Genomic DNA, 24,196 nt, shown 5'->3' with positions numbered 1-24,196 from the left:
AGGTTGCATTCGCACCAAATGTGGTAAACAGCTGCAGCCAAAAGGGCGAGGTAGGATCCAGAAATGAAATCCTTATCCTTCCATTTTGTTGTTGCCCACAAAACATCTGTTGGCCAATCACGGTTAAGCCAATCAAACCTAAAGGTCTGCCATACCACCCTAAAGCACCTCCGGCAATATCTACAATGGAAAAATAGGTGTCTATGTATTTCCATCGCGTCATCTTCACATAAGATACAGGGACTTCCTAGGTGAGAGAACCAACGAAAGGACAAACGCATGCCTGGGGATCCGAAAAGGACCTAGCATACATATCAATTATTATTTTAGTTACATATTATTTGATTTCATTCAAGATAATAAAATATAATCATTAATGAATAAGAAATACAAAACTTTAATTTTGGGAATAATTTTTTAAAATACTACCAATAAAATTTAAAAAGTGAATAACAAACAATAGAATTAAATAATTTCCTTATCAATTAAAACGCATATTGTAAACTTTTTGGTCAATATTATTGTATGTACTAATGTTACAATTACATAAACATAAAAAAATATTATGAACTTAATATTTTTTAAACGATATATTTACCAGTAATAATATATTTATACACGTATATCGCACATCATTCTTTCTAGTGTGTATGTATATATGTATATATGAACACTTTTTCTTCACAAAGAACACCACAATAAAAAAAATTTTATTGTCTCGATAATTCTATTAAGTTAGTATTATTTTCTTTCTTTTTTTTTTAAAGGTAATGTATTAACTTATTATTTTATTCTTAATTATATCATATTTTAAAGTATAAAAAACCCCACATTATATATATGTAAGAACAATATGCCACGACATAAATTTAAAAAAGAGAGGGCATAGAAGAGAAATGAAATAAATAGGTCGAGCTTAGACATCTAATAATTAATGATTACATTCTTAGCATCTATTATTTTTTTCTAGTGTTCTTATATATATTTGGGTCCAACCACTCGAGGCAAAAAATAATCTCTCCTTCCTGTCAATTATTCAAGAAAAAAATTTTCAGTCACATTATTTCATCACTACTCAATTATTGTACGTAACTTGATGTATCATATAACTCATAAATACTGCAGAGTATCCGATCTACTGTTTATGAATGAATAGGAAACACTGGGGAAAGGAGTGCAACAGTGGAAAAATACGACTGTTCGAAACATTGATTTTGTAGATAGGAATAAATTATAAGAATTGCAATGCGCAGAAAATGATGACCAGTTTCCAGAACCAAGATATAGTAATTATTTACCGATATATACATTTGAATGTTCGACTATACAAGAACGCGCCCCTAATACAAAGATTGTAAAAGTGAACCTGATTTTTAACTTAAAATTCTTTTTGTTTCTTTAAAGCATTTCGCACGGAAGTTTTACATGAAAATCCCATAATAATTGGGCCATATTAGAATCATATTCACACTTGAAAAGGAGACATATCTAAGGCGTAGAATTCACTGAGATCTCTTGTGACAAAGATATAGCTGCTTGCTCTGCATGGGAAGAAATTACAAGCCGCTGCAATGGCTTCAGTGCCACACTAAGCTGTGCGAAAGAGGGACGCAAGTTCGGATCCCTAGTAACAAGCAAAAGTTGCAATTAGTTCATATCCCAAAATCAAGAGAGACACGAGGCTACATACACTGCACACATAAAATGACCTACGTTTGCCAACATTCCCATATAATCCTTGCGACCAGGGGATCTACTTCCTTTGGAATGTCAAGACGGCGATTTTGAAAACCTACTGCACCAACAACTTGCATTGGGTTCATCCCACTCCAGGGCAATTTGAGTGTTGCAAGTTCCCATAGAATAACTCCAAAGCTATATACATCACACCTGTTAAGTCCATAACATAAATTTAAATTGTTTCTTCACACATTTTACAATTGGCATCTGAAGGAATGCCATTAAGCAAAATGAGATCATACTAGCTCAAGTAAAAGAATCTAATGCCTATATCCAACTTATATTAGCCACAAATACTTCTTCCAAAATTCATCAGCAACTTTGAAATTGGAACTTCTGATTATTTTGTGGTGATATAACTGCATCCAATAATATCATTTTTAGCATTCCTTCACATGCTCTTCAATGAAGAAATGACAAACTGCATTTCGCCAATTCGTGAATTTTCACAAATGAAAGAAGCAACTATGGTAGGAAGTTATTTAATGCGGTAACAAATTAAAGAAACAAGAACTGAGACTATGAAGAAAGGCTCTAAAGGTTTATTAGATTTAGATAGCAGGGCAATTCACACAAGGACAGACATCTGTTCTTCCAATTTGCAGCCAAGAGGAGGGATCATAATGAAATTATACGTACTTGTATGCTGCAAAAGGAAGCTGTGAAATCTACAAAAAGAACTGAATGTCTACTATAAGGTTTCATTATTAGTAAAGGAACAAAGTGTAACAACGGATAAAGATGCAATTTCACATAGAAAAACAGCATATAGTGGGACTCTCATGATACCCAAAATAGAAAACCTAATAAGAATGAACAGCAAAAGCACATTCCAACCCAAAAACAATGCAGAAGCACCTCTACTTGCTCTGGCAAGAATGTATTAACAATAACATGACACGAGTAGGGCTCAATTCAGAAAGAACAACTATTTTCTGGATACACTCATGAGCAGCGCTGAATTCAGAAGTATCAGGAGAGGGCAAAAGAAAAGAAGATCCACAAACGACGTAGCAATCGAGTAACATAGCATATTACCGCAATAGCAGAAAGGTTATCAGCAATTTGACTTACTTTTCATTTGAAGGCTCATTTCGAAGAACCTCTGGAGCCATCCACTCCGGCTTTAGATCCAGGAAGAGACCCAAGAAGATCATAATAATAATTAATAAACAAATAAATAATTCAACAGAAAGAATAACTAGAGGATGAGAAGGTTGACCAATCTAGAACTGAACAACTAATTTCTAAAACTTAAAAAGCTCACTGTTCCTGCAGTCGACTTTGATGACAAAAATGTGTTGTGCTTCAAGCGTGACAATCCAAAATCACCCACCTGACATCAAATTTTGTTAAAAACTAGAACACCAACACTTGAAAACGAGGTCTACAAACAGACGAAAACAGTAATTTATTTCCTTTTATCCTTCCATTGAATATCTTAGCCATGGACTTCTAATACTTTGGAACCAAAAGTGTAGCAATTCCAATGCCAAATCTCATGCCGTAAAACTTAATTTATACACTTTGAAACACAAAAACATTCTCCAACACTAGACAGGTAGGTTAGTTATCATCGAAGATCCAGTATAAAGTTACCTTCACATTCCAGTTGTTATCCACCAACAGATTGGGTGATTTTAAATCACGGTGGACAATTGTTGGAACGCTTGTGTGTAAGCAGTTCATGCCTTTAGCCTGCAAGTATAGCCTCCAAAATTTAGATATTAGCGACTAAAAGGTAACGAAGGAACATATCCAAGTTCGACATCCGTACCACATCAAGAGCCATTTTAATTCTCCTCTTCTCATCAATTTGACAATGAGGGCGATGAATTATGCGATATAAGCTTCCCCTGAAACCAACAATGATATGGAGAGCTTGTGAATCATAATATTTCATTACAAGAAAGCATGAAATATGGATTGGGTAATATTTTAGAGATTTGGCTGAACTTATAAGTTTTATCTGAAAAGCATAACGAATGAGGTGATATGAGCATGTACCCATTGATACAGACCACTCTATATATTGAGTCAGAGAAGTAAGATTTAGTCCCACAATCGGTTGAGCATACAAACTAGGCCAAGTTATCATTTTATGTTCCTCAAATACAGTAAAGCCTCTCATCATAACAAAGAATAGAGAAGACTGATTAAATTAAAAGGTACAGAACCATTTTTATGTCAAACATGACAAAAGAATGGACTAATATAACAAGTAGAAGTTCTGTGAACCTCCAAAGGTTACAAAGATGAACAAAAACGCACAGCAGATATAAGTTTAAATGGACAATTGGAAGACAAAGATACAATGGAACTGCTTATTTTGAGATTGACAGTCTGACTGAGGCATTCTCTGATATGCAATTTTTGGACCAGCAATAATTTTCAGCGCCTAAACTTCACCACACACATTGTAAATCAGTTTTTCATAACAGTATAGTAGGCAGATAATTTGATAACAGCTCTAGAAACGGCACAAAATGAAAGTTGCGAAGATGGGTGAATTCAATAATGCAGGACTGAGTAACTCAAATAACGAAGAAAATAATAGCACTGTAACTTTCGGAAAACTGTTGCGTCACATCATAAAGAATCTTCATATGGAGGAAAAAAACAGATCAAAATAAGAAACTTCCGGAAAGATGACATCAAGTAGGTCAATTACATGATATAATAGATTACATAGTAAGTTCACATGTTTCCTGAAAGACTTAAAGAAGATGAAAAGAACAAATGAATTATGGATCAGCAAGTTACCGAGGTAGAAATTCAGTGACAATGGAAAGGTTTGGTGGGCGAGTTACTGCACCCATAAAAAGAACTACGTTCGGATGGCGTAACCTGCGCATAATTCGTACCTGCAGAGACAAACAATGATCTGTATGAAAATAGAAATTTTAACAAGAGTCTCAAAGAAACTTTACTAAACTATATAACATGAAGAATTGCAATTATAGAAAGTTCAAGCAGGAAGGCAGAGGGCAGTGCAGTTGGCTAGGTATCATCTCGACACTAATTCGAACTTTGCCACGTCACAGTAAGTTAAATCATAGAAAGAATTAAAGAGAAGAAACTCATAGTCCAGCAAGACACATGCCTATCATTGAAACTAATTAGAATGTGAAAATTACTGTTGAGACTGATATGCGCGAGTCTATACAGATAACTAAACGGGATTATCAATGAGTCCTTTTACATCTCTGTCAATGCACTAGGGATTAAGCCATCGAAGATGATTCATGAAACATATCATCCGATTCCCCTTAGAGTTAAGACTGTCAAGAAACAATGAAGATTATGGGTAAAACATGAATGATAAATTCTGGGGTTCATAAAGACAAGACTGTCATTTAACATCGCTGAGGTTGGACTACCCTTTTTTTTTGCTTGGGGTGTGTGTGTGTGTTGGGGGGGCCATTCCTACCTAACAGCAAAAGGTAACGAACAACTTTGCCATGAACTTCACTGGAAGCAAAGCCACCAGGTGAACTTTCCCTAAATATTTATTGAGGACATTACATGTTCCATTAGAAATTTTATCTTTCTTTCACATTACAAATTTTACCATAGTATAATTCACAGGCAAGTCAAAAAAGGGCATCCTTACTTCTCTCTTGAACTCATCCAAAGCAGCACCAGAAAAATCTTGATCCAGGAACTTCTTCACAGCAACTTCCTGTTGACCGAAGAGTCCACAATCAAAGTGCTTAATTTAATAATATATTCTCTTCCACAAGTGGTGGCAGTAAATGATAAATAAAATAGATAAATCATAAATGCATAACAGCACATATGGCTAACTACAGTAAGAAGTAACAGGTTCAATTGTCACTTTGCATTACTCAGAACAAATGATGAGATCAGCGCGTTATATCTACCAAGCAGGGAACAATTGATGAAGAAGCATCATGAGGAATAGAGGCTCATAAGCACCCCCCAGACCACATACACAGAGATATGCATGGATACATGCTACTGTTAGATATATGCCAAGACATTGAGGTAGAAAGGTCCATTAATAAAAGCTAACATATATAAAGTAATCCCCCTTTATATTGCTTGATAGTCTGTATATATTAGTCCATGACATGTAAACAGTTTTTACATTGCATGATTTCAGAACTTGATCGTAGTAAAGAGACAAGCATGAGTTGATCAAAATCTTGATAGTGGATCATTCACATACAGGCCAACTTCTAATGAAATATCCCACTCTGTTCGCATGTTCAAGTGCTGTATTAGTAATCCAACTAGACCAAGTAACCCAGCCTATGAATCCGTACTCCTGTTATCAAGCATGTCAGTCGGGTTCGACAATCAGATATTAAGCAAATGAGGTACAATTCCATATATATAAAGTAATTATGTTCCAAGTAAATAGAATCCCATCAAGTATTAGAAAACCAATCTTACAAGAACGATAATTAATTTGGAAAATTACTTTCACATATCAATCATCTGACTCGCAAACGAAAACAGTTTATTCAATTTTTCCACCAAGCATCTGAATACAATGCAAGTACAATAGTCTGGTTAACTGAAAAGGATGAATCACAAAGAAGGCAACTTACAGTGCCATTCCAATCAGCATGGTAGACCTCTCCATAAGAACCTGCGAACACAGTTTGCAGTGGCTGCATATTAACACTCACATATGCAGGTGACATACAAACGACACTTTATAGAATATCTAGATTAGTGAAACCAGAAAGCAAACAGAAAGAGAAAGAGCCTGGGCTAGATTGTTTTCAGGTTGAGGAAAGGAAGGGAATCAGAGGTCATCTGAAGACCACAAAGAACCTTTCATCACCACATAGAAGCTCACTTAGTGGAGAAGTGCACAGTAAAGTGAAGAAGCAAAGCACAGGTATGTGAACAAAAGAGAAATTTGACAATTCAGAAGCTTGATAACCTTAAATAGCAGTACTTGCGTTACCTAATCCAATCCTTTCACCAAGGACAAGATCTTCCCAGACAATTTCACATTCACCAACATCATCGATCTCTGGGTCAACATAATTAGCACTTAAATCAAGTGAGCAGCTTGCACCTTCAGTTTCCATCAGTTTCATACTGGTCCCAATTAACCTGTCTCGCATACTCTCCTTCTGCTCATCAGGCCTGGTGATCTTTTCCATATCCTCAGTATGATATCTTTCCTTATTATTGAAGCTAATATCTTTCCCTAAAGACAATCGATTGGGTCCATGTTCACTAGATGCAAACTTAAATTTTTTATCAGACAGAGCACCGTCACCTCTCTCTCCAGGATTATTAAATGAATTTTCAGGGAGTTTTGGGGTTCTGGATGGAACTTTTGAGCTTCTTGAAACAGCTGATGATGTGTTGCCTTTATTAGCTCCTTTGTTCTTCACAGATAAACCTTGCCCAGAATCACATTCATTTTCCTTTGGGACCTCATTCCACGCTTGACGATTTTTCCACATCAAGGGTGCAGGAGGCCGACTGCCGACAATGTTACTTTTAGGAAATTGCAGTTTACCAATTTCATTTGCAAGATCATTCTGCACCACAGTTTTGCCAGATCCTTTTATTTGGAAAGGATTAAGATCAGCAAAAAGATTTTTTGGGTCTTCAGAACTTTTTGGACTATATGGAACCACATTTTGATGTATCCTCACACTGTCACCTGTTAAATTGGCTGCACGACCCCCTTTATACGATGAACTTCCAATTGCTTGTGAAAGACTATGATCCAACTGATTTGGAGAAGGCACTTTGTCATCTAGTCCGGAAGTCCCAACTCCATCATTAATACTAGCATCCAGTGATGAAAGCAGTGTTTCAGGCTTCAAAGATGTGGTACCAAGAGACAAATTATATCCACTCAGAGAATTCTGGCCGGGCTGTGTTGTAGAAACTTCAGCATCACTAGTTGTATCCAGACTTGGAAGCCTACTTGGTTGAGGATTATACTTCAAGCGAGTATCCTTTCCATTGAGAACATCAGCTGGGATTAGTGTCCCAGGGGCTCCCATGAGATCGACCAAGTACTCACTGCATGAAATGAAATGATTTACTTTAGGTGAAGCAGAGAATAGACATGTATAAAATTTTAATTTATTAAATATACACATCAAGTTCTGCATATTAATTGTATAGCAAAATGTGAACAAATTCCAAGATTGAGATGGTAAAAGCAATGCTACGCCAGCTTGAAGCTAAACTATAACTACAAGTTATAACATGCTCCTTTAGTTTGGAAATCATATTAGTTCTTGAAATTAATTTATTATGTTCATAATGAAAAAAGATCAGGAAACCTACTAATATAAAAATATTGCAGGGACCAAATCCTTAACTAAAAGGCCTAACATATTTAAGGTGCGGGTCTTTCGGAATGAGCATACATCACTTCATGCCTCAGCCCCTCAACCACCAAAGTTAGCAACAAAAATGGCACCAAAATCAGCTCTATCAGGGCTCTACAAGGCCTAGTCACAGAATAGAGTTATTATTGACGCAGATATGTTTATGTAACGGTATTACTAAAAACTAATACCACTTCAAGTAAAGAGATACTTCCTGATGAGAAGAAGAAAAAAGTGCTCATCCCCACCCTTTCTAGATGTATCATGCTTTCAGTTATAAAAGATCCAAATTGTCTCCCAGAAGATTACCCAAATAAACTAAGCAGCTGTCTACTAATTAGAGACCTTAATACAACATGATACTGAAAACTAATGGAACTCCTACAGCCTACTATGCATACAAAGACCAGTCCAGGTTAAAAGTCTGTAGATTAGTTATATTAGCCAAGGGATGAAAGGAGTTTAAGAGAACTAGTATACTCCTGCAGTGCCAAGGTTTACCAGGAGAATATCATTAACTATATCCACAGTCTCATTGGTAACAAGAAACCAACAACACTTTGTCTTTATTCACCTACTATAAGGCACGAACTTAAATTATTCATATTTTGGACATTCCAGTGCAATCAATTTATCCATACATATGTTACCCTGAATCTCTACAATAATAAGAAGAAATTTCTTGTGATAGAAACAAGCCAAATCAAGTTTTGCAGTCCCAAAGATATCCACTTTTTCCTTCCACTGGAATTTGCACATCTTCTGCTATTCTTTCATCTATGCTATAGGAATGGGCATTGCATCAAACAGAATACCATATCAGGCTTCCTCATCTAACATGATTTTCAGTTTGAACAACACATAAGCAATTAGGATTCCAATTGAACATCTGCTATGGTGACAGCAAAAGCAACTTCTGACTTTCAGGTAGGAAAGCATTATAATGAGATCTGATCTCAAGGACAAAATCACCATGAACCTTAACTGGAAACATCAAAAACTGCAGTTACAAATGCCTAGCAAGACAAATAGTTCCCATATCAATTCATATTGGTTACAGTTCTTTCAATAGTTAAAACAAAACCAAAAGAAACAAGAACCAAATCACAGTAAGATTCAAGATCTTCTATGTTTAAACCATGACGCGGTTTCTCCTGCATAAGCTGCAACTTAGATACAGAGCTAAAACCTTTGAAGCGTGCTATTTCCATCTTATGCTGTCTCCTTTCCGATCAACTTCTCCCCACACAGATATGATTGCAAATGTTTTCAATCATTAATAGACATTGTCAAAGAATGTACCTATCTAAGCATGAACTTTCAAGAATGGTTAAATTACACCTAGATCCCCTAAGGCTTGGCCAAATTATGATTACAGTTTTGAAATTTTTCAAATAGCCCCCTAATCTTTCAGATGATATTTGTTAAAGAATGGCGCATCATGGCGGAAAGATCCCTGGAACCATGGAACGTGTTCTGTGGTGCACAGTGCAATGTGCGCTTTTATAAAAGCAGGGTGCAGATTTACTGAAATAAATTATTTATTCATACATCAATAGCTTTTAACATAAATAATTCACAAACAATTAAGCATAAACACCAGAAATTATTTAACCATTATACCATAAAAGAAATATGTAAAACAACTTGTTCTAGGAGCCGTTGAGTGAAGACGACGTTGCTATTTGAAGACGGTAGAGAAGAGAGAGACTGAGAGAGAGAGAGAGAGAACTCGTAGCTGAAGGTTTTCTCTTCTTTCTTTTTGTTCTTTTCTATTTTTCCGAATTTAAGTAAGCAAAAGGCTGGCTTCAACAATCCAAGCCTTTATTTAAACCGGACGAAGGCCAGTCTTCGGAAATAATTGGGCGCCCAATTTTTTTCAGCTTAGCCTGAAAATTCGGAAAAAAAAAAAAAGACGCGCTATAGCTCGTCTTTTAGAGTTATTGATTGCTATTGCTACCTCGAAGTTACAGCATTATGCTAATAGTTTTCCAAAAGAAAAGGTTAAAACATATATATTTAGTTCTACTAGAAAACATTCATATATATGTACTCTATAAATGTGTATCTTACTATATTTATAACTAATTGAATAAAATACAATACGTATTTAGGGTTGCTTGCGTAATTTTCTAAATTTTATTAAGCACAAATTGCATCTAAGAGGCTAATTGGAGATCCATTAGTTCAAACGACTATGATATGGAAGCTAAGTTATTGAACCAAAAATGGCTTTTCCCACTAACAGCAATTGACTATATTTTTAATGCCAGATTGCGGAAAATTTTAAGCTACTGTCTTAACTGATTGATTTTAAAATCATGATTGTAATTTTCTGTCCGTTTTGCAAAACGCAGATAATTCTTTTCTAAACCTTAGACCATTTTAAACATTTTTAAAAGCTTTATTAATTTCAAAAACGTGCAATCACCACCCCGCTTTTTTAGAAATTGGACAGAGATCATCTCTCGCCTATGGAAGGGCATTCTTGAAAGTTCACCCGTTATTAAACGGAACCCTAAAGACAACATATAAAAGGGTGCAGAGTTGGCCACACAAAAATACCATGAGGGTGCTTGTAATTTCTCAGAGAACGAGATAGTAATTATAAATAGACCAAACTATGGGGGGCCGTAGGTCTAACCTAAGTCATAAGTCGGGTGCGAGGGCGGGCGGGCTGCAAAAATCAAATTTCACAAGTGCAGGAGCAGCTTAGAGCGTCTCTTATAGAAATGTTTCAAAATATATTATACTCAATAAAATTCTCAAAAGATATAAAAATTTAATTAATTTAAGTAGATCCACAGTTTCAAATATACTGCATAGAGTATCCCAAGCAAAATTTGATTTTTGATAAACAGTGATCCATTTGTTTGTAAAACCCATGGTAGATAGGAGAGGGTACAGTTGGAATTGAATATGGACTTATCCTTGGATCCCAAATTTCAAAATAATTGCCAAAAGTAAAAGAGGAAAGACATATGTATAGATATAGATTAAAAAAAAGAAGAGAGAAAAAAAAAAACAGAACTTCAAGTTTATCCTTTATGCAATAATTAATCAAAGATGATTTACAAAATAATAAAGCATGACTTAATATATTCTAGAGCGGCACTGCCATCCCGAAGTCACAAGAGCACTGGCCACCAATATGAACTATGTGACTTAGGTTCTGTCTTTTAGTTAATATTACCAAACGAAGAAAACAAAAAGTAATATCGTAACCAACATAGTTTTTCTTTGACTTTGACTTCTAATAATTTTCTTTTTAAAAAAAACTAAAAATAGAAGGGATTAAGAAGCACTAAAGTGTCTACCTCAACCATAGAGTGCAACTTTAATAAGTTCCCATCGAGAATTTATATCTTTTAAGTCCCTAACAACATAAAATAAGTTTGCACATTATAGAAATTTCAGTCACAAACTAGCAAAAATTAAGTCTTCTTAGAGAGATGCTCCCACTATCAATTCGTACATTGGGCCCAGGCGACAGAGTAGTATTATATATGCACGAATTATGTTAACCTAGTGTGTAACATACCCTTTGAGTTTTATCAAGTCCAACCTAATTGAAAGCCATAACATTATCCCGAGAAAATAAATGTCAGGAGCTTCTGGATTACCTGCCATCATGTAACTTTATGATGTTAACAGCAGCATTCTCCACACCAGTGTAGTGACTACCCTTCACTAGTCTACAGGCTATTCCAACGCTATCAGCTAATGCCTGCAGTCAAGCAAAACGAATTACATGTAGCTCTAATAGCATAATCTAAAATCAAGGGAATCCTGTAACATAATAACAGGCCTCGAGCCACAATCTTAAGGCACAGAATAAAAATTTTTGGACGAAAAATTATAGCATGTCATCTAGATATGTCTCTCACTCTCTTACCAAAAAAAAAGAATTGCATTGTTTAAGAGAAAATAAACACCTAAAACTTCATAAATACATTTTCAATTAGGTTTTCCAGTTGTTCAGAGAACGTGTAAATGCACAAGGGTTTGCAAGGTATATATCTGTGAAAGAAAAGTCTGAACCCTGATCCATTTTCAAACAATTTCAAAAACTCATCAACCATTTTCCAAACACGCATTGATCTTTTCTTACCGATGCCAGAAAAGAATACTTCTCAAATGAATTATCCAATACTTGGATGAAATGGGATGCCAGCAATGTTAGCCTATACCCCCAACAAAATGGTGGAGCGAACAGAAAAAACCATCATCTCTTAGAGGTTGCCCTGATATAATTAAATTTTTCCAATCATTTATGGAAACAGATGATCACACAAGGTTTTGCTGGGTACAATTGATGAAAGTAAGGGTTTGCTGGGTACATTTGATGAAACAAAAGTTTGAGGCCTGGTCCATTTTGAAACAATTCCACAAACTATTTATAACTATCTTTCAAACACCCATTGATGTTTTCTTAGTAATAAATGAGAGAATATTTCTCAGAGGACTTATCCAATATTTGCAGCAAAGAGAAAAAACAATCTTTTGTTAGAGGTTCCTTGATCTGTGATGTTGATTAGTTTCGCACTGAAATGGGATGTCAGATTTTCCAGAAAATAAAAAGCTTGGAAGCAAATGACTGTTTATTGTTAAGTAGAAGGCAAATGGTGATATCGAACAGTATAAAGCACACATGGTGCTCAAGAATTCACTCAGACCTACGGAATAAACTATTTGAAATCATTTCGTCCCACAGCAAAACTGAAGACAAACAAAGTTCTCTTGTCAGTTGCAAAATTGAGACTGGGAACTTCATCATCTTGACATAAAAATGCTTTCCTTAACAGCGAGTTAGAAGAAAAAGTTTACATGAGATTCCCCCAAGTTTCCTAGTCCGAGGATTGAAAAAGAGAAAGTATGCAGGTTCAGAAAATCTATCTGTAGCTCAAATAGTCAGCATAGGCTAGTTCAAAAGGTTCAGCACCACACATGGACAGAAAGATAGAGGCAGGGACAAGCAGATCATACCATCTTCATAAAGAAAGAAGTAAGTGCATGCATTTGAATTGTTCATTTGGATATCATAAAAATAGAGGATGATAATGGAGATTTTTGTGAACTCAAGAAAAGGTACGAGGCAAGAATTTTAAAGGAAGATACAGGTGCTCCAAAGTCACTTCCCCAAAAGGCAGACCACCAAAGTCAAGATGGTGTTTCCAATTTTTCATTAAATACAAAGTCGATTTGCTGGAAGAAGCTGGGAGAACACTAAAGAAGAATTGGAAATGAGAGCTAGTGAGGACAATCCTTCCATGAACAAACATAGATAGATGCGAAAAGTTAGTTACAAGACTGCTTAATGTGCCCCTTAAAAACCCAGGCATCTTATGTTAGTGTCTCCAACTTAAGATATATAGATACCGCAAACCATACCTTGAAGTATCTAGAGGGCAAGCAGAGGAGGTTTGGAGTTCAGAAGAATGAAGAGACAAGCATAGAGGGATTTGCACTTTCATATTGGCCCAGGAGAGTTGAAGAAAGCATATGAACTTATGGCTAGTCCACGAATTTGAGGGATAATACGTTGAAGTATCTAGAGGGCAACCAGAGGAGGTTTGGTGTTCAGAAGAATGAAGAAACAAGCATAGAGGGATTTGCACTTTCATATTGGTCCAGGAGAGTTGAAGAAAGCATATGAACTTATGGCTATTGCACGAATTTGAGGGATAACCTAGTCAAACAGAGGAGCAAGAAACAGGCTGCTCCAGCTGGAAGTAGTGAGCAGACTGAGCAGAGGCGTTTACTCAAGGGATTTTAGGTGTTATTTGGTCGGCGAGGTTAATGACAATGCAGTTTTCCTATATCCTCATCTACAAAGTTACATGGTGACAGCAAAACTGCCATCATCATCATGAACAACCCTGACCAGCATGATTGAGTGAAGCATGTCAGGTAACATAAAGTTTCGTTAAAAACGAAATTGGAGAAAAAAGTATCATTTTGGCTCATAAAAAGTAAACAGCTCAGTGAAGATTGTCCCAAGACCCTGATTCCAGACTCTCAACAGGGAATGATGAATATCCATTCCTCAGCTTGAGCACGGTTTGGAGATTTAGACAGATTACTTAATGTAAGTAATAATCATCATTGTTTTTCTTAGGAAGCAGCTAACTGTATATGATTCAGACAAGATTATGGTGAATTCATTCATTATTTAGGAAAGAATATAGAGCACCATTCATTAGTTAGGACATATATGCTGAGAATTATTTATCATTATTTAGGAGGAGTCATGGAAATTTGTTTCTGCTCTGAAGTTTCTTCCTTTTCTAACAGATTCCTAGTACTTACCACTATGTTAGGAAAGAGCTTCTGCATAACATTTTCATTATCAGTCAAATCAACGTGAGAATTCTTTCTCATTTCACAGCAAAGGAAAGTGTAAGCCTTTTTCAATAATTAGGGTTAGAACTTATTTGAGAGTAGAGGACACCTAGAGGTCCCACTAAAATAACCAATGATACTTCATCCGTTTATGCAACGCACCACATTTACCTATGACAGAATACCTGCTATACAGGACCTACAGAATTCAACTGCAAAAAGTATTTGAAATCTTGATCTTACCTTGAAAAGCAGTGCCCGATGACGTGAGAGGCCTACTCTCAGGGACCCAATAGGCAGCACGGTGGTGTGGAGAGATGTCCTCAACTCCAAGCTTCTCTCCATCCATTTCGCCAATATGATATTTGCATCACGTACCGGGCCACCAAGGTGCCCTGTGACAAGTTCAGCAAGTCTCTGTATAAGCAGAGTGATTTCAGTCGTAGGGCAATCTAAAACGACACAGTGCGCTATCTGGATCAACTCCTCCAGAGCAGGGTCTATTTTTCTGTTAACTACGACAACCTCATACTCAGAACCCCCACTGTCGCCTTCAAGATCGGTAAGAGAAGGCATGTTCCCTCGAACTGCTGGATCTGCAGATAGGTTATACACATCATAGAAACCATCTACCACTCTCTCCTCGAAGTCAAGGACTCCAAAATTCTGACAAGAGTATAAAATAGAATAACAAAGTTTGTTACTGAATGATTAGATGAAGTGCATTATATCATCATCAACACATCAGTTCAATAAAAACATAAATCATATTACAAAAGCCCAAATCCTAAATACTCTAGCATGATTACAATGGCAGCCAATCAAATTATACAAAATCTTGACCAAGGACCTCAACTAAAAACCAAAAAGTCTACACAAAATGAGGCCCAAAGAATTCAAAGCTTAAACTGTTCCAATCTATGAAAGAATTTCTGTCCAGTATTAGGACTTTGGTTGCACCTTTATTTATGCTTTCATGTCTGAACCCTATATTTCAGTTTTATACTTTTACATTTCATTTATATTTTACTGTCTTTTCATGTTGCCTTCCGGTACACGAGGTTACCGAGGCTCGTAGTCCCTTGGGCCACAAGTTAGTAATACTTTCAAATCTAGCACACCACCTTCTTTATCAGAATCACATTCAGTAAAATATCTGTTGCTTTTGTAAGATAATATAATACTAATTAGCCGATGCCTAATACCCAATGCTTGTCTAGACGACATCAAACACCTTTTTATCCACTAGACCATTTTTCTGCAGCTGCTTAAACTTTGAAATTCTTCCATAGAGACAAAAAAATCTTAATGTATATAACTCACATACTCCTAGTTTCATGCATCAAAGAATTTGCACGTTACGCAAGTTATCTAAAAATTGCCTAGCATAAATCAGTTTTACCGCAGTATTTAATGCTGATGTCTAAAGATCCTTCACTAACATTGATATCAAGAGCCTAACCAGCACTATGGCAACTTGAAGATGGAAAATTTCCATCAAAAACAAACTGACAAGCAGAGCTTTCTCTATGTAAAATAAAGAAAACAGTGAATGCCTTGGAAGCAAAATACAGAAAACAATAGTAAACTCCACCACTAAGGCACCAGAAGAAATTTTAGTTTGTAATAATGTAGAAAAGGTGGATATCTGATGGGCTCGTATACTATCTTCCCAGTTTTTAAATACAAACTCAGAAACCAAAAGCTTTTTTATTTTTTCTTTTGTATTTCCTTTCTGTCAAGATTTCAATTGATTTAATGGAATTGAGAAGGTGCAGAAGGCATGACCTATATTCCTAATGATATTAAAAAGAAAAAAAGGAAAAACTCACTAAGAACCAGATTTAAATGGAAAAAATCAATTTCAACTGTTTTCAGATTGTAATTCCTCTATTGAGAACCATATTAAATGAATGACTGTATTAAAGAAAGATGAATTGATCACCAGGAAAATGCTTCAGACAAATATGGACTTAGGGACAAATGCTTCAGATTATGATCTTTGGAATGCAGATCCTCAGTAGAAAATGAAAATCTGTTCTCTTAGGAATGCTGCATATGAAGGGGAATCATCTGAGAAAGAGCTAAAGATTATTTCTTGGAGCAGCTTATCACTATGCTGTCAAGCAATAGAACAAGTTTGGTGGAACTAAAGATTCTCCATCCAGTTGTTTAGGAACAATAACAAGCTCTTTGTCACATCTATTATAAAACTGAAATTCGTAATTAGACGGTGACGAATAGTATGTCCAACATCAATTAGACAGATTAACCACAATTATAGTGAAAGAATCCAGGCGAAGCTGCTCCATTGCTCTATCTACCAAGATGAGAACACTTCAATTAATTTAAACAGAACAGGAATGTTCTTACATAATTCCTAAACTTCATAAAAAGAATGCACGAGTTTCAAGCCTCCTGCACCTGCTGATTACAAAGTAAAGCTCCTGTGGGGCAGTACAACATAATGATTCTTCTCTTAAGTGTCAATAAACAGAGAGCTAGAAGGAGGATTACTGTTAATAGAGCTGATTTCTTCCTCCTATCACCACCAAACAAATGAGAAAACATAGGTCCTCAGATGCTGATATTTGGAGGCATCTCACTTAATATGATGAAAGGACATGGTATTGCACGCCAACAAACCAAAAGGTTCCTAACAGCACATACAAGAAGCAGAATTCAAAATCACTGTTCCAAAGGACATACACTCCAAAGATTATGCACTAAACTGGAGTAATGATGGGTCTAATACTGAAGATTCTCACACCACAGCCAGGTTAGAATGACATAGTCAAAAAAATTGAGAGCTCACAGATAACACCGGAATTGAGAGAAGAAAGTGAGTGTGTTTCTCAAGGCCAAACTGCAAGGATGAATTTCTTGTCTATACCAGATTGTGAATGCCTACGAGGTAGAGCTCTCAACACATCCAACACATAATCATGAGTCTACTCTGAACTGAGTCTAATATCTACTCTCAACATCATACGGGTGAGGAGCTTTGTGACATTTAGAAGGTAGCTCCAGTTATTATTGATTTGGATGTTCCAGTAACATCAAGACAATGAGTAGGAGCATGTACTAATCATCATAGGAACTTCATTTCATATCAAAAGCTATCTCAACATTGTCAAGCTTTTATAAGCTTGATTGTGTACAAGTTCCTAACTCTATCCAGGAAGCCCTTCAAAGTCCTGGTTGGAAGAATGCAGTTTTTAGGAGATCAAAAGCCTTAGAAACGAATGAACTTCAATCATTTCATATCTTCCTCCCAAGAAGAAAATCGTGGACTGTAAGTGGGTCGTTACTATCAAACATCAAATTGATGGAGTATTGAATGGCTTAAAGCTCAGCTTGCAGCAAAGGGGTTTACATAATCCTATGGAATCAATTATCATGAAACCTTGGCCCCGAGGGCCAAATCAATACGATGAGGGACGGGTAACTTTTTCTTTGGTAACTAACTTGGATTGACAACTAAATAAACATGCCTCAGGGAATCGAAACTTCTTCTAGTAAGGAAAAGGTTTGTAGAATAGAAAATCACTTTATGGTCTCAAGCAATCTCTTGGTGCTTGGTTTGATAAATTTACCAAGGCAACAATTAAACATGGATAATCAGTGTCAGGCATATACTCTATTTATGAAGATCTGAACTAAGAATCTTGAAGAGTGTAGTCTTTATTGTATACATAGATATGATATCCTCCTAACAAGAGATGACAAGCAGGACCTCCTCTGCTTGAAGAAAGGCTTGGTTAAAGAATTTGGGATCAAAGATCTGGGATATCTCAAACACTTTCATATGGAAATGCAAAGGTCAAGGATAGGAATTTTTGTCTCTCAACATAAACATGTCCTTGATTTGCTCAAGGAAACAGACCTGCCTGGCTGTAAACCAGCAAAAACACCCATGGACTCAAGAAAGAAGACAGGAATAAACAATGACAATGCACTAGCGGACAACAGGAGATACCAAAGACTTGTAGGTTGACTCATTTATCCATCACATACTAAACCTAACATTGGTGTTGTTGTGGGTGTGAGAGTCGGTTCAAATAGTACGAAGAACACTAGAAAGCATTGGGTAGGACTTTGGGATATCTTACGCTGACTACCGGAGTAAGCTTATTACACATGAAGGATGACTATAGAGGCATAGAAGTCCACTAAGATGCAGACTGGGCTGGAAAGATCTCAGACATAAGGTCAACCTCAGGTTATTGCTCTTTTCTTTGGGGAAATCTTGTGACTTGGAAAAACAAGAGAAAGAATGGTTGCAAGAAATAGTGCTCAAGCTGAATTCAGAGTCTTTGCATGGGGTATTTGTCAAGGAATGTGGATTAAAAGGCTACTCATGGAACTTGGTATAACCACATAGAAATCTTTAAGATTTCTGTGATAAACGCAACTACAAATAGCATTGCCAAAAATCTTGTGCACCATGATAAAACCAAACACATTGAAATCAATAGACATTTTATTCTAAAATCATTGACTAAGAGCTTGTGCAACTGGTTAATGTTCCCTCAAGATCACAAATAGTTCACATCCTTACAAAGGCTCTACTAACTTTGAAGGACCAATAAGCAAGCCAGGTTTGCGCAACATCTATAATACAACTTAAGGAAGAGTGTGGCTTTCAGATCAAAATTAGAGAATAAGGAATTGTAAATATCTGTAATTTATCTCTTTCCTTTTAATGTTGAGGATTTTTAGGAGCCAATTTGATTATAGCAAATTTCTTCGCGAAAGATTACAACCTGTTGTATCTGTAATTCTGTATATTCATTTGTAATCTCTATTTAATGCAGAAAATATTCACGTCATAAGTTCTCACAATTAAATCAACAATCTTCAAATCTAAAGACCTAATTGATGAAAAGCATGGAGGACCACCACAATGCAAAAGAACGCAACCTACTAATGCATAATCACCAAGACAACTAAATTGGTAGAGAAAGAAAAAGAAGCAGAGAGAATAAGTGTTTCAGTTTCCTACAAGCTTTAAGAGTATGTAAGCATTGATGATACACCAAATTTAAAAAATTAGCGATTATGAAAAACTAGTAAAAATTTTCATTTCATATGAATGAATGTTGCACAGTCGGTGAAGGATCCTAATCTTAATAGTCCAGCTCAATTGTCTACCATACTGATGCAATCACATAGAATGGATGGCAATGGTTTGACAATCTAGAATTTAGGACAAAGAATTCTTTTAATAAAACTTTTGATCCATCAGCCTATTTATTCAAGAACCATGGGATGCCATACAAAATGTTCTAATGGAAAAAGAAATGCACTTATAACTAGGAAGAAATGCAGGAAACATAAAAAATGATTGATATATCAAAAGAACTTCTTGTTCATTTCTATCTTGAAGCTACAACAAGAGGTACCTCAATATGTGAGCTAAAAGGTTCATGCTTCATTTGCTTAAACACATGTTCTAAATTTCTCAACCTCTAGTTTGGCCCGGGTGCTCAGAAACCAACTAGCGCTATACACTTCAATTAGCCATCTTACCACGCCAAATCATCAAAAAAAGAGAAAAGGAGAAGGAGAAACTAAGGAAAAGTACCTTCACTACTTATAGATATGCACATCGTTGTAGTCCAAGAACATGAGAGAACGGAAATTCAGACTGATAGCTAATTCCATAAGTTCATATACTTTTAAGGGTTAGAAAAATGAACCAAAAATTGGTCAATCATAAGACTTCTATTAAAAAGAACAATCATAAGATTGCTCAATAGCTTCATAGAGGAGCCATTTTCCACCCAAATTCATATTAGGTTCTACATACGGCTGTGCACGAGTAAGCAACTGACTAGGTCAAGAACAAGCAAGCTGAACTGACCCAATAGCGGCGGGACAACAAGTCGGCAGCTGCGTTGGCGTTATCAGTGTTGCGGATCGGGGCCTTGTCCGAGTCAATAAGGGCAGAATCTTGACTAGAAGACGACACGCTTAGAGCCAAGGCCAACTGGACCTGGTACTCCTCCTCGGAGGCGTAATAATCCTGCTGTGGATGATGTTGCAAGCTATTACTTTCACTACTGGCATTATTGTGCGTGGTGGTGGTGGTGGTGGTGGTTGAACCCGTAGCCGGAAAAGAGGAGGTGGTGCGGCTGTCGGAGCACGACGGAGATTGTGGAGGAGGTGGTGATGGTTGTTGGGGGTTCTCATTAGAACGGTTAGGGTGGTGATGAAGCTTCTTGAAAATGTGTTTCATTTCTTCTCCTCCGCCTCTCTCTCCACACAGACTTCTTTGCGTTGCTTCCTTGTGTCCTATATCTTTACATACATACAACTTCTGGTCAACAACTGTTCATTTCCCCTTGGTATATTTTATTTTTATTTAGGAATAAATTACTTTGGCACAGCCAAATTTAGATTAGATTATATAAATATTTATTGTATTTTATAAAATTAGAGTTATATTTTTAGTTTAATGTTCTTTAAAAAAACTTGAATAAATTCTGCATTTGAATACAGATATATGAATTCCAACGACGATTTCATAAAATATAGCTATAATTTTAAAAAAAATAATTATATTTGATTTAATCACAGAAAATATCAAAATATCAATATAATTTATCCCTTTATTTAATATGTGAAGAAATATCGTTAATGACTTGATGATAGGCTTATTAGAAAGAGAGAGGGAAAGGGAGAGGGGGAAGGGACAGGGTCCATAGTTTCTTACGGGAGTGGACGGGATCCAAAATTTAATGTAAAGCGATTTTATGGTAGGATTACTTGTAAATAACTTTTTAGCTAATCTATTTTTTATAATTTTTTCATATATATTTAGTTATAAGATTGTTCTAAATATGTTCTGATCGAGCGCTATTATAGTGACCTTAATTTACGATATCCATCGTGCCACGTCGTACCAAATCCTTAGTAATTCCTGAGGATCAGAAAACACGTCAAACTAGTTGGTTAGGTCCCCAACGAAGACACTCCGACGCTCAAGTCAGATGCTAGTCGAAATATATGAGTGATGATTAAAATAAGCTAGGTATCTTGAATGAGATGAAGTTACCTTTAATTGGTTAGACATGGTGTATTTATAAGGCTGAAATTGATTATAAGAAGTTGCCACGTGTCATGATCATGGTCTTCAATCTTCTAATCGGATGGTTCGTCGCTGATCAAGCGTCTCGAATGCGTTGCGGGCAGAAATCCACGATCCTGGCCGTAGATCATGCACGTGGATTTCCATCTTCCTGCCTAATTTCGGCTACAAGCTGATTTACAATGTGAATGCCCTTTTTACCCTTAATGAAAGGTATTTTAGTCTTTCAATAATTTATCCCTCATCATCTTCAAATACATTTTATAATGTAAAAAGGAATTATAATACATTAAAGGATAAATTGTATAAAACCCTTTTGTGTTTTTAAAATTTAGTTAAAAATTCTTCTATGTTAAAAGAAATAGGTAAAATCTCCCTCATTATGTTTGATATCATTTTGGATTGTTCCAGAGTGCTTTGTGAAGATAGAAAATGCAAAAATAAAGATTAAATAGTAGTTATTATAAATACTGTCCATATTTGAATTTGTTTTATAAGATATCTAAAGATAGTGTAAAATGGGTGTTGTATGTTTGGTTTTATCTTTTAGAAGACAAAATTTACTCTTTATTGTCAAATTATGTCTATTTTATATATATTTATAATTAAAATTTATTTTATTTTAAATTTGGATAAATATAATAGTTTATCTTTATTTGTGACACCCCCTACAACGTTATATTTAATTACCACTAATTATCAAAAACTTTCTTTATTACAGCTCCTTTTGTAAGATATTTTCAGTTATCAATATAATATATAAACGTATCATGAGATAATAGGCATATTCAAAAAATAATATTTACTCTCCCCAGACGTCCACGGTTACAAAATCCCAAAGAAAATAACGCAACAACCATTGTACAAGATTTTAAATGCAAATCGGTCCGAGACTGGCATATTTAATATTCTCATAACAAAAATCTTGGCTTCAGATGTTACAGCTGACCGACCTATTCACAATAACGGCACCGCTTAAACTCCAAAGACTAGTTAGTGTGATCTATCTGCTAAAAAGTACATGGGCGTGAGCTGCCTACTTAATAAGTAAAGCCCATCAGTCTATATATATACACACGCCGCAAATCAAACATAATACAATCACATCAATCAGCCGACACTTGTCAAATAATAAAAGCAGATATGAATAATAACATATGCCCACAATCATATATCAACTTACAATATAATAGTGACATTTTGGTTTGTTTTCTTATGGCTCCACTTAACCAAACTGGCGTGCATCACTTAATGGCCTTGCCAACTATCCTCATCAACTCAATCGCAATATTTGTTTTTTCTTGATATCACACAACACACAACTCGTATGATATCCCATCCTCACTGATGTCACAAAACACACTGCTCGTACGATATCCCATCATCAATCATATCACATAGCACACAAGTTATATGATGTGTCACATCATCTCCATCAATCAACAAAAACAACAGTGCTCAACTGGTAGTTTCTCCCTCGACAGGCCAAGGGATACGCCATAATCTATATAACGCACATGAACTAACAGAACGAGATAAATTAACACTGATAATCCTCTGTCTAATATCTTCCATAATAATAGTGGCTATGATATTCGGTGGTCGCTCCGTATGCTCAAAGCGTCTCAAATTTTGTTTCCTCCAAATGTGGTAAATGCAAGCAGCCAGGAGTGCACAATAAGCAAAGTTAATGATATGTTTTGCTCTCCATTTTCTTGCAACCCACTCAACGTCCCGTGATACTCTCTATTAGGCCATTCAAACCGAACAATATGCCGAATCGCTATCAGGCATCTTTTGGCATAACGACATCGAAAGAATAGATGAGTATGTGTCTCCATTGCGCCCTCATCACATAATATACAGGCGACTAGGTATGATAGCCATGGTTTATCAACTGTGGATAGTTTTCCCAAAATCGCAAGCCATAGGATGAAATTATGCCGGGGGATCTTTAGGGAACCCGAGAGTAGTGAAGACCAACCTACCTCGGGTCCCGGTGGGTCCAATAGCTTGTAAAGAGATGTAACTGTAGGTTGTCTCGTCTCAAATCGTCAAATAATGCGATCTATCTCGCCATGAATTATTGGCAATGCATGCAAAATCTTCAAGCACTCAATGTCCATAATGAGAGGCCAATGCCATTGCCCCTCTATAATAACACTATTGAGCTTGTCTGTCGTTCGAAACCCAAGTAGACGTGGACCTTGTGGGAATCTCTCAATAAGGGGACCAAGGTGATGCTATGGATCATGCCACAGATAAAATGAATTCCCATCACCAATCTGATAGTCCACCATCGATCGAAGCAAGGGGCGTAGACGAAGGAGTTTCCTACAGCACCACGAACCCCCATTGTTAGTGACCGTCCATACAGATTTATCACGTAGCCGCCCGTTATATAACCATTCTACCTAAATTGATGTTCTATCACATCGAATTACATCACACAATTTCTTGCTCATCAAGGCACGGTTTAAAGTAGTGATGTCCCGTAGGCCCTGACCCCCCTCCGACGCCAGCCTACAGACATCCCTTCATGCTACTTTGGCATATCCACTGGTCCCTGTGCCCTTCCACAGAAAAGCTCTCAAAAGCTTCTCAATCTCCCTTATAACACCTTTAGGTAGGATGAATGTAGAAGTCCAATATGTACTTAACGCCATAAGGACAAATTTAATGA

General features: G+C 36.2%; 1 protein-coding gene across 1 annotated transcript; it reads right to left on the bottom strand.

Moving 5' to 3' along the window:
- Window positions 1-1,246: 1,246 nt before the first annotated feature.
- EDR1 (Protein kinase superfamily protein) lies at window positions 1,247-20,732 on the bottom strand. Its single transcript, XM_088885763.1, has 13 exons — window positions 20,287-20,732; window positions 14,664-15,086; window positions 11,702-11,805; window positions 6,683-7,764; window positions 6,318-6,358; window positions 5,354-5,422; window positions 4,504-4,604; window positions 3,518-3,596; window positions 3,340-3,438; window positions 3,008-3,076; window positions 2,815-2,864; window positions 1,714-1,890; window positions 1,247-1,624 (listed from the first exon to the last, which is right to left on the bottom strand). The coding sequence occupies exons 1-13, from the start codon at window positions 20,659-20,661 to the stop codon at window positions 1,489-1,491; spliced, it is 2,805 nt and encodes a 934-aa protein (XP_088741889.1). The 5' UTR covers window positions 20,662-20,732; the 3' UTR covers window positions 1,247-1,488.
- Between the last annotated feature and the right edge of the window lie 3,464 nt (window positions 20,733-24,196).

This window comes from Sesamum indicum, linkage group LG10 (assembly GCF_026168435.1).
Source record: "Sesamum indicum cultivar Baizhima isolate 11 linkage group LG10, ASM2616843v1, whole genome shotgun sequence".
Classification (NCBI taxonomy): domain Eukaryota; kingdom Viridiplantae; phylum Streptophyta; class Magnoliopsida; order Lamiales; family Pedaliaceae; genus Sesamum; species Sesamum indicum.
This window is presented reverse-complemented; position numbering and strand designations above follow the sequence as displayed.